This window comes from Crassostrea angulata, chromosome 6 (genome assembly GCF_025612915.1).
Source record: "Crassostrea angulata isolate pt1a10 chromosome 6, ASM2561291v2, whole genome shotgun sequence".
In the NCBI taxonomy this organism is placed as follows: Eukaryota; Metazoa; Mollusca; class Bivalvia; order Ostreida; family Ostreidae; genus Magallana; species Magallana angulata.
Window position 1 is genome coordinate 16,595,656 of NC_069116.1, and position 12,671 is coordinate 16,608,326.

Genomic DNA, 12,671 nt, shown 5'->3' on the forward strand with positions numbered 1-12,671 from the left:
GTTATTATTTACATATATAGATTTTCTGGAGGGGTATTTTATAATGGGATTATTCTCGACTTTCCTTCGAATACCGATCGGTATCTTAATTTTGAAGATAAACAAAACACGCTACGTTGTAGATATCAATAGCCTAAAGCTGCAGCATTTGATCATTCAAATGTAGCAAGCATTTTCAACCGTGCGAGGGACTGCTATAGTATCTCGATCGGTCAGTCGGGTGGTTTTCATAATAAATGTTTTATTTCGTAATAATTTTGTGTCTATCCATTGCTTACAAATTGCAAATCAAACTGTAGCTTAGGGTTACACTTCTATGTTCAAAATTAATTTTGAAGATTAAATCGAAGGGTATAAATACGACATTGTACATGTATATACTAGACACTTAACTGGCTCAGATTGTAAACTCATCGTGCATAAAAATGTATATATTAAACAGGGGATTAGATTTTCTAGAACCTCTACATGAGCACAATACATGTAATAACAGATACCCTCAGTTCTGTTAGAAAGCGCATGTTCTGATTTGTATTATGTTTTAAAAATCAACAGTTTCGTGACTACTTGAAGAATGAACATAAAATGATTCCCTTTACTTCAATTAAAATGAAATAAACTCGTGTCTCCTCAAAGAATGATAATTAGAAGCCTTATGATGTAATATACATCATATATACATATATTGGAGCTTTCTGTATTGTTATAGAAGTATATACTGGGTCATGTAATTTAACCCTGTCATGGTAGAATTACCTAGTACACAATGAATCTCATTATTCTGGACGTTGAGATTTAGCGTATGCCTTTGTAAGTTCATGTATCGACGTCAGAATTGCTGGTTTGCTATAGATCGTTTGATTTACAGATGACATTTTAAGTATTTAAATATACACTATTATTGAAAGGGGAATTGATGAAATACATGTAATTGTTAATGATGTACATTTATTAAGCAATAAAACGCTGTCTCTCGTGGTTTATAGTCATATGAAGGTAGCGAGCTTTCAAGGAGGTATTTGTGAATTATCTGTTTTTCCTGCAACGATAGACCGTATTTAACGAACCACAGAAAAAAAGCAACTCGTACACACGTGTACGAGAATTACATGTATGTAATTACTGCAGGGACGTATTTACTTAGTATATACGTCCCTGATTACTCTTAGTATATACGTCCCTGATTACTGAAGATTAAGCCGACCAATAAAGATAATCGTAAATCAACAACATAGGGTCATCTCACCTGTTTAAGTTACTTTGCTTTTGGGTTAGATAATTCATTTGCTACAGATACATATGTACACATGCAAGCCAAGAGTGCAAATAAATATAGATGAGACTAATAAACAAAAAAAATATCGTAAGTCAACTCTTGTACAAAGCAAATTTAACATATTCAAAGCAATTTAACTTCTTTTTTTTTCTTTTTTTACCAGGAATACATGTATATGTACATGTATATTTTATAATTCAATAAACATGTCTCTAGACTAATTGAAAAGCAGATACATGTAATAACATCTTATCCCTTTTACTTTTTTCTGCACAATTTCACAACAGGGATATATATATTTTTTTCAAAATAGAACAGTAAAAGCATATTTTTAAACATTGTGGTAAATACATGTATAGTTCAATATCCTATAAAAAAAGCAACTCAGTTGATGTAATTTGACGAACAATGGAATGCATTTACGTACATGAATTATTTCAAAGCGTTCATTTGGGATCATATTTTTTCTTTAGTATCTTGTAAGTTTACTAGTATTTAAATTTTTTTTTTAAAAGGTTATCTAGCCTAACGTTCAACCGACCCCTAATCTCTATTAGATCGGGTTAGAAGTTCTATTAATGTTATCCGGAAGTTTCTATGTCATCGGCTTCCTTGACGCACGTTGAAGAAAAGTGAACGATGAATTTGGCAGATTTACTGAGCGATTTTGTAACCAGGCTTCAGGATGGAGATAATGGAGCAATCGGAATAGCTGTAGCCCTACTTGTGGTGATTTTAACTATATGTAAGTGTATAATATGTGTGATTACAAGATGTGTTGACGGACTTCAACATCGTGTCACATTTGTCCATATGGAAATTGCTTGTTTAATTACTTATACATTTTGTAGCAAGCAAACTCAAACTGAAGGTCGTCGATCACTATTTGAAACAAGCTATTAACAGTAATAAAATAAGCTCATTCATTTTTGTTAAATGTAATAATTTTTTAACAAAAAATAAATATGAATACCCTCAGAACAAAATATTTGTTCTTAGGTATTCATATTTGTTTTTTTGAAATTTTTGAAAACTAGCATATTATTTCAGGGAAAAGTGTAATTTTCAAAAATAAATGCCCTGCTGCATTGGAACTCAGAAATTAGGCCAAGATAAATATATAATGTCATTTTTGGTTCCCTGACCGACCCTAAATTTTATGAGCTAAGGCCAAAATTAAAAATATCTATGTTTCCACTAACGTGACCGACCCAATTTAATCCAGCCAACTGAATTGTTTTTTTTAACACATTGAAATGATTTTTTTTTAAAGAAGCCTGATTTTATCCAAATTCGTATTCAGAAGCTGACCCACATCTTTTTCGTTTTACAATCATTTTGATAGTTTCGATCAACATGGGCGAAATACTCGTTTTATGATCGGTAACTTCGCCGGAATTCCCTCCGAAAGAGTTGAAGTTGTCTTGTATTCTGAGTTCACGATCGTGTTAATTAATAATTAATCATTTATTTCAAAAGATGTTTATTTCTTTTAGTGTTGATACAACAATTGGTCGGTAACTTGTAGTTAGTTAACAACTCTGCCAAATTAATGCCAAAATAATCATAAAACCGTCTTTTAACATTTATCTTAAAATTTAAAATGATCGATCCTTAACACAACGGTTGTAATTGGGTCAAAAGGTTGGACCCTTAAAATACACAGAAGTACAGAGGCTGGTTTTATTTGTCATTTAGCTAATACAATTATCAACATTTCATCTATAAAATGTATAAATACATAGAATAAATTTAAAAGATTGGATAAGTTTTTAAAACTTTAGTAAGTTGTTTTATTATTTTATTAACTTGGTTAATCCAATATTAATTAAGGTTAAATCTGTGTATATCATCATTCCTGTAGTATATGCTGTATCAAATATTGACAGTTTCCTTGATGTCAAACTTCTTCCTACATTTCTGTTAGGGAGAAACAAATCTGAGATCTGACTCCCAAAATTTAGGTTGGTACTTGTGAAATGAAAGACTCTTTGTTTTGAAAATTTAAAAAGTTTGCTTAACTTCTTCAAATTTCAAATCAACAGAAACAAAAGAGCTGGTTTTGGTTATGACTATAATTAAAGGGAAATTAGGTAAATTAAAGTAGTCCGAGTATCGCACTACGTCATAATACGGATTTTACAATATTGGTTCGACTTTTACAAAGCGTTTTTGATACCCGGTATTGATTTTGCTCTACATCGCTGTTGTAAACAATGGCAATAATAAGCAATTAGAACGGTAATATATGTATTCTATGAGAGATAGAAATGATTAATGTTGAGAAACTCGATTCTGTTAAAGTAAAATGAAAAACGAAGTTTCTGATTAACCAGGATCTCAGGTATGCTTATATCTTCTATGTTTTCACCCCCCCCCCCCCCCCCCCCCCGAATTTTTCTTTTACTAAAACCGGTTTAAATTTAGACAGAAGCTATTTCGAGTTTAATTAATCGTCATTTAATTAATGTTTAAATGATATCGAACACTGCTGACAGATCCAGGCAGAAAACTGTAGCAAAATGTGATTTTTACGGATTTTTCGCCAGGGTCTACTTGGTTTAGAGCTTATAGTGTGAAAAGTAATCCGTCAACATATAATTTATTTAACCAAATCTGTTTTCTGAGTTGTCAATCTATAGAATAAACACCATGAATTTAAGTTTGAGTCCATAAAATAGTAAAACATTTACCAAACGCGATACTAGCATTGCATTTTTTTGTATTCTATTTTGATACATTAGGTCCATAAAGCGTACTTACTTACAAAAATTTGCGCAAAATTATTGATGAGATATGGCCTAAATAAATATTTATACTCTATTTTGTATGTTCAGTTCTAATTTTCCTAAAATTGGTAATTATTTTTAGGAAAAACAGACGTCTGGCAAATTTCATAATTGTCAATAATTTTCGCAAAGGGGTACACCTGTCTGAGAGGTGATAACAAACAAACTAGCATGTAAACATACATATTTTCTTTTGTATATGTATTGCTAGAATGTATATTTATCATTTAAAGCTAAGCTTTTAATGATTGAGCCCATTTAGTGCCGAGTATAGGACTACCTTAAAAAAAAATTTATTATCTAAATATTTTATTTCTTCCCTAGCATTATGTTTCAAATTTGGGTTAAAATTTTCTTGTCAAAGAAGGACATTCCCTGCAAGTGTAGTGATTTTGTGTAACCTTATTATTGTAGAATCATTAAATATGACTTCACAAATATTTACATTGATTACACTACCTTAAGTTTATCAAATTATTGTTTTAATATACTTTAAGACATTTTATAAACCAAATTTTGAAAAAATTAATTGATACTTTAAAGTAGGTACATTATGATTATTAAAATGATATTTAGATATTGACTGACTTGTACACCAACTTACAAATGATAATGAATGTATTCATGCACATGTAGTCATTGAATCAAACATGTGAATTTGACATTAAATTTGTTTTACATTCCATTAGTACAAGTATAACAATTTGTTTACAACTCATCACGTTTTTTTAGTTTTGAAATCACTTAAAGAATTTATTTCTTTTTCATTTAATATATAATGTATTTTATATTTTGCCCTGTCACATAAAAATTATTTACTTACCTACCTACCCAACTTCAAAATTTAGAGTTGGGTAAGGGGAAACAGATATTTTTAATGATGGCTTGAGCTTAAATATTTTCATTGCTATTTGCAGAGATTTTTTCTGGAAGTAAACAATTTTTGTTTTAGATATATTAATTCTTTTACCCCTATAACATTATACCCTATACCCCTAATGTTATGATATGATGCAAATTTTACAATAACACCTAGAATAATATCCACCTAAAACATATAATTATACGCAGTCAGGTTATGCAATATGGTTTGACAGATATCATGTGCTACACACGCCTGTGAGGTTAAAAAAATGGCTTCATCCGACGAGTATGACAGAGATTGGTTTAAGATATTCTGAATGATTCTACATGTTTAAAATTATTCCCCAATAAAAAAAAACATAACCAATACATTTCCTTTGAAGTTTATGACAGGAAGAAATATTGGGTTGATTAGCAGTAAATTGGGGCTAATCCACGACACCTGCATGACAACAATGGCTGCTTTCAAGCACATGTGCATTGTATCAGTCTGGGTCGATTTTACCTAATAAATTCAACTCATTCTAAGTGTGTCTTCTGCAGGATTGAAGTTAGCTGTTCCCAATTAAAGTAATTAAAATATAAAATCCAAAGAAACTAATGTCTTAAGCTGTTTGTATAAGCTAGATCTATACATCAGCAAGGGTGGTGGCCATTTATTTTTTTTGGGGGGGGGGGGGGATGCAGACAAAAAAAACTATGTAAACTCATCTGAATATAATAAGCATACATGTACCTGGGTTTGAATCAAATGTTTTTCAACCTTCTTTGAAAAATATGTTCATACTGAATTGCAATAACCATTTTTTAAAATAAAAATTGTTGTATAATTGTTAAGACAATAGATATATGTACTGTGGTAAAGATTTTTATCAAATTACAATAAATTTGCTGATAGCTGTTAATGATAAGGTGCAAGCATTTGAAGATGTTGACTCTTGAATGGTATGGAAATTTAGTACTTATACCTGAAATAAAAGTGTTCAAGTATGTGAAAATGTTTTGATTTAATACCAGTCCAGCTTCTGTACACAGGGTTATTTTCTCACCGTTTAATTTTTGCCTTTCTACACTTGCAACAGTTTCGCACCGTCTTGAACTTGCCAATACACATTTGTGTTTTAGAGATCAAGATAATTTTAGGCATCAGAATTCAACAAGTCTTATTTTTGTCCGCTGACAATGAGAGCAAAAGGGGCAAAAAATAAATGGGGGTGAATATTCCCCTGTATGCAGTATATGTTTTCATATTTATTTGCTGATTTCTTCTTTCCTACTACATTTTACAAATGATGCCAGGACCTTCCTTTCTCAGGCAATAAAGATATGATTAATAAGTCCTGACAGAACTTGTGTTGTGTCTTTAGGTCTAAGGCTATTTAAGGAGGGAGGAATGAACTACATGTAATTGGGGCTATATAGACCATAGAGATATTGACTAGGGTAGCTCAGCGGTAGAAGTCCTGACTAGAGTTGAAGAGGTCACTGGTTTGATTCCCGATCCAGCATTATGTTTTCATTATATTTACTTGATCATTCCTCCTTTCCTGCTACACTTGTATATGTATTACCAAATATCTTGCACTTTTGGTGAAATTTCTTTTTTGCTTTATTTTTGCATATCATTTTTATTTAAAAAAAAAAAGGACATGCTGAAATTATTTCTGTTATGTGTTCTTTGTTTACTTTTAGAGTTTATAGCAATATAATATCATTCTCATAAAAAAAACCCAGAAACAGATTTACATTATTTTTGCAATATTCACAACAAACAATTATAAAAAGATATATAGTATATACATGTACAGGGTATTGAAATATTCCATGGACTGCAGAGACACAAGTGAAACCCCTCTTGGTGTTTTAAAAATGATAGGTTTTGTTTCTCTAATGATAATAATGAATTGAATGTAATGATCATGCATACTTTTCACAATTATTTTTTATCTTAATGCTGTATTTACAATGTAAGTGTTTCATTATACATGTATTTGTCTTTTTGATTTTATTTTTAGTGGTGCTTCTCCTAAAGGGTAAAGGCAACAAAAGACAAGGTGTCCTTCTGCTTGGAGTGTGTGACACTGGAAAAACTCTCATGTTCCATAAGGTAAAATGGTCTTCCTATATTTCCAAGATATTCAGGTATAGAATTTATATATTTTATAGAAAGTATGTGTTAACAGTTTATGATCTATGTATTGGCAAACAAAAATATAGGACCAATCAATAAAGCTAAGTAACTAAGTATGAAGCTTGGCCATTTAGTCAACTGAATGTTAACTGAGTGGCCTTGGAAGGTGACAGTCAATCAGTCAAAGTTATCTTCAGTCATCTTTCAGTTGAATGAATGACTAGGTTTTATCCTGATTTAAAGTGCCAGCTAGTTTTGTGAAATTTTGATGTTTTATGGAGTGTCATGTTATTATAAGTTTATGAAAAATATCAAATACACTTGCAGACATAATGGTTTTGAAATTTTATATACATTGTAAAATTTCAGAGGAGTATTTTTTCTTAAAATTTTAGATTGTAATAATGGTTGTTGAGGTTATTTTAAATTAATTAGTTATTCAGCAAACCATTTAATTATTTGGACTGTAAAACCCTGAGCAAAATTTGCCTCTAAAACACCAAAGTTTTTGATGTGAATATTTTATTAAATTCAATGATCATATCATAATGTTATTCTGTGGAAAAATCAATAATAATCATTATTTTTCACATACTTTATACTTTTTAAAATAATGATTGTGTAGGTTTTCCTCTGAAAATCCATTAAAATCAACTTTTCAATCACAGATTACCTGATTTTGTTTTTTGCAATAAAATCTCATAACTTCATGGGTTAAGTCATGTCAAATAATCTCCAGTGAATAGCAATACAGTTATCACAAAGTTATGAAATTGTCATTGGACATTGGAATATTGGGAAGGGTAACAGAGTATTTTGGTGTTTTGGCCATAACATCCTGATCATACTAAAACAACATTGAAAAATGAAGAACATTTTGGTTTTGTTGCTCATGTGAGCTGTGTATAAAAAAATTATACACATGTTAAATTAAAATCAATTTTAAATCAATTAATTTTTTTTTTGAATTTTCATTATTTGTATTTTACAGCTTGTTTTCAAGAGTGACAAACCATTACACACAGTAACCTCAATATCTCCTAACAGTGGTGACTACATTGTCCCTAAAAAGGTAAATATACCAGAAAATAATATTGTTTATAAATTGTACCTAAGACTACCTCAATGGTACTTAATGGAATCAAAAGTATGTGAAACCGTGTGAACTTTTTAGAGATAAACAGTTTTTCACCAATTCACATTGCATTTATACATGCTCAAGTATTTTATTAGATATAGTAAAGTTATATATATATATATATTTATATGCACTTGGTTGAAAGAAATCCACTGTTTCACAGATGAGCAGTGTGGCTTCCTGGTCTCTTGTTTAGCCGACAAATCACAATTAATTGAAAAAATTTGTGTAGATGAATAAGTACATGTATATGTACTAGGTTTTGCTTTGTCTTTTGATTTAATCAAGATATGGGAGTGAGAAGGCAGATACAATGTCTTTCTCAGGATTAATTAGTGGGAAGAATAATGTTCATAATACACTGTACCACCAATATAGTGGTATCACTGCTTGTTTATATGTATCTTATTTTTATTGTGATTGGTATTTTTCTCAGAACAAGTCATTGAAAATCTATGACCTCCCTGGCCATGAGAGACTCCGGCACCAGGTCCTTGACCAGTTCAAAGGACTCGCTAGGTAACTTATCAAATGAAGACAGCTAGATGAGTGTTAGACATCACTTTACACAGGATCAAGTCTGCTTAATTAATTTTGATTAGAAGCTAGCCATATCAAGATAACTGGCTTTGCCGTTTGACATTTCTTATGAAAGAAACTGATGCCAATAAAGAATAAGACTACTGTTACACAAAAAAAGTTAGCTTTTGTATTTTGAGAATCCTGTCTTAATTAAGGCTTTATACAAACTTACCTGTAATTCCTGTAATTGTTTCATGATTAAATCATTTCAATACAGTGTGTGAGAAACAAACTATTTTTAAAAAGAAGTCTTCTCAGATCTGTTTAAAAGAAAAAAAGATGTAAACATATGGACTTGTGTTCCATTTTGTTTAAACTGTTGTGTTTGATCTTGAATGTATATTCTTATCTATTCATAAATGATGTGTCTTATGATAACATCATTTAAATGAAAACATAATACTGTGTAATGGTTTATGCTTTGTAATGGTCATGTATAAAACTATAAACTGCATAATTTCATATCACAAGTTTTGTTGAAAAGTTTCTTACCATGGCATCTAATCGTTTACAGGGGTATTGTGTATGTGATAGATAGTACTTCCCTCCAAAAGGACATCAAAGAAGTTGCAGAGTAAGTCACACTTTTGTAAATGTAGTCAACTTAAAATTTTAACTTCCATTATTTCCCTGTGTTACTTGTTACATTTTCTATATTAATGTTAGTTTAGTAGTGTTTAATGTTGCAATATTTGTGTTGTTAACCTTGACCTCCGTGGATTGACAGGTTCCTGTACACTGTTCTGAGTGACCCTGTGGTCCTGGCTAATGCCCCGCCCGTCCTGATCGCTTGTAACAAACAAGACCAACACCTTGTCAAAGGAGCAGGATTCATCGAGAAACAGTTACAGAAAGAAATGTAAGTCAAAGAGTTTACCACTGAAAATGTGCAAGTAATTGGATCTGGGCTATTATAAATTTCTGCATTTTTTTGTAAACAACCTTGTTATCCTGTTTAATTTGATAATGTTAATAAAATATACAGATCTTTACATTGATTGTATTAAAAACCTTCTTAGCTTAGTAAACAGAAAGCTTTATGATATTGTGATACTGAATGAACCGAGCATTAAGATTATATCTATTGATTTGCTATCTTTCATTAAGGAACACTCTGAGGGTGACTCGGTCGGCTGCCCTCCAACAACTGGACGGAACCGCCGGCAACAACAACAGCTATCTCGGCAAGCGGAGCAAGGATTTTGAATTTTCTGATCTGAAGCCGATGAAAGTGCAGTTTGTTGAATGTAGTGCAGTGGATACTTCTGACAAAGATCAGCCTGGGCTGATGGAAGTGGAAAACTGGCTCTCCACCTTAGTATAAAACTGGTTGTTTATGAACTGAATTACTTGTGCAATGTGTTGTGTAAATGTATGAATGGTTTAGAACTGTTTCTAAGATGTAAAAGTTGTGAGAATCAAAGTCATACTTAAACAATAATGAGGTATGGAAGGACTTTGTTCAAATTTTAAAAATCTCATTATTTTGTCATTTTGTGTTCATTTTTTCATTTGTATGTTTTTGGTATAGGATTATAAAATAAATCAGTGTTTTATGTACCAGAATTGTGTATTTTTTTATGTTATCAGGTCCCAAGACCCTAAACTTAGAATAAACTTCAAAGTTTTGAATAAGAATAATTTTTGAAATAGTTCTGAAGATGAAATAAAACTTTTGATATGTGATTGCATATGTAAATTACACAAATTGCAACTTTTTGAACATTCTATTGTCAAAAATTAATCAAATACATGTATTTTGACGATTTCTTTTCTCAAATTTAGTCTTGGGGCTTTGGTCAATAGTGATTTATTTCTGCTTTTGGTACATGTATTAGTATGGTTGTACTCATTATTTTTTTTTCGTTATGGTCAGTTTGGGCGAATTCAAGACGAAGCAATACCGTTTGAAAATATAAGAGGGCAAAAATAACACAGGTTGAAAATAACCCTATATACAGCACATGTATACTGTGAAAATTTCAATATAAAAGGCGAAAATACGGTAGCACAGGTCGAAAATAACCCTATATATTTACATTTCCCGGTGTCTTCTCCTGTGATATAAAAGTACATAACCGAACATTGCAAAAAATACATAACCCCCGTTAGTAATTTTTTAAAGCAATAACTGCTTCCTTCTGTCCTTTCTGATATATTTCATTTTGTCAAATAAAATATACAACATGACTAAGGACACTTCATAGCCCATATGAACTGCCAAAGAATTTTACTTTTAATATTTAAATAATTATATCCCTGAATATAAATTACATTTTCAACTGTATTTGTCTGCGATAACATTACGAATTAATTTTGAATTCTAAAACCCAATAACTTCATAAAACATGAGTGACACAAAATGGGCGTGTCTTATAGTATAACCGAAAAATGGTAATGGCTACGCCGCGTAGTAATATTTCATCATTGAATTTTAACGGCAAAGTTCCTATCGCGATTTCCCGTGAAGTTTCCGTGAAGTTGCGGTTAGCCCGGTAGCATGCCACTCGGCTTTCTACTAAAATACTACCCAACTTTCACGAACGTATCTTGTATTTTATTTGTATTGTAAACTGTAAATCGTAATGTAAGAGTTCATAAAATCCATATGGTGAATTCAAGGGAAAGCTCTATTTGGTACACTAGCTCAAGTTTTCGCTGAATAAAAACTCAAAAACGAAACAAAAAGTTCAACAAGTTGTATTTAAGTTGATGAAATAAACGGTACATGGTATTCCAATGAAAACCGATTCTCGCAGTTCCGAGAGAACAACTTAATAACGTGCGGAGATTCCAGCACGGACAGTCCGATATGATTCTGTGCACAAAATCGACACTAAAGTGCGGAAATCCAGCACAGTTAGTCCGATATCACACACACTCCACTAACGGGGTTCCAGCACAGTTAGCCCAACCGTACTCCTCCAGATCTTATACCATTTCCTCCCACATTTTTTTTTGAAAGGCATTGCTCTTTTTCTATAGCAAAGAGATGGTAGTGACATGCCAGAAATACATTAACATAAACATTCACACATATAGCTGTTAATATAATTTCGCACCTCTATTGTCCAGCAATTATTTAATTTGCCGGGAGATTAAGTTAAGAAGATATCAAAAACTAGTGTCAAGTGGATTAACATTTTTGTCACATAAAAGCATCTCCGTTTGTTTGTTTGTTTGATTATTTTTTATTTTTTTTTTTTACAAAATACATTGCGTAAATAACCGATCTGAGAGAAAAAAAATAAACTTAGTGCTCATGGCAGCTTGTAAATTTTAAATCGATAACCTGTTACTTTAAAAGTTTAAGGTGGCTCTATACACCCACAGTTTATTTCAATTTTCAATGCAAGACCACAAAACATATACTTATCAAATATTAAAATGACGATAGGGATACTATAGGTATTTTTAAAGAATTTTTTAATGTTTTTTTCGTGTTTTTGTAAAATATATTTTAAAAAGACAGCTATCAACAAATTGAGAGAAATTATTTTGTCATATGATGGATATTTCCTTTGGACACATAAAAAAAATATAACACTTCTTAACATTCAAAAATGTTATTATTGCAATTTTTTTTAGTATTTCCCCAAAACATAATTTTTCATATTTTCTTACTCTGTTGACAAATCATTTGAAAAAGTTGCTTGATATTATAAGAAAATATATTTTAATAAATGTGACATAAAAAATTGAATGAAAACCATTGCAAATGAACACAAAAAATATTTTAAATTTTATTTGGAATGAAAGTTCCTCAGGTAAGGGTTATCGTTCCTAAGTCCCAAGGCCAAAACACCTTGGGGACTTTTCATTTCTGAGTTGAAGAAAATTTCCTTAATATAATGTTGGAATCATAAATACATACATATTTCATTATAGACT

At 31.0% G+C, this 12,671-nt stretch overlaps 1 protein-coding gene across 1 annotated transcript; it reads left to right on the plus strand.

The window, feature by feature from the left end:
• Window positions 1-1,873: 1,873 nt before the first annotated feature.
• Window positions 1,874-10,340, plus strand: LOC128188481 (signal recognition particle receptor subunit beta-like). Its single transcript, XM_052859566.1, has 7 exons — window positions 1,874-2,021; window positions 6,945-7,036; window positions 8,052-8,132; window positions 8,635-8,717; window positions 9,295-9,354; window positions 9,508-9,639; window positions 9,888-10,340. The coding sequence occupies exons 1-7, from the start codon at window positions 1,916-1,918 to the stop codon at window positions 10,102-10,104; spliced, it is 771 nt and encodes a 256-aa protein (XP_052715526.1). The 5' UTR covers window positions 1,874-1,915; the 3' UTR covers window positions 10,105-10,340.
• Window positions 10,341-12,671: the final 2,331 nt, after the last annotated feature.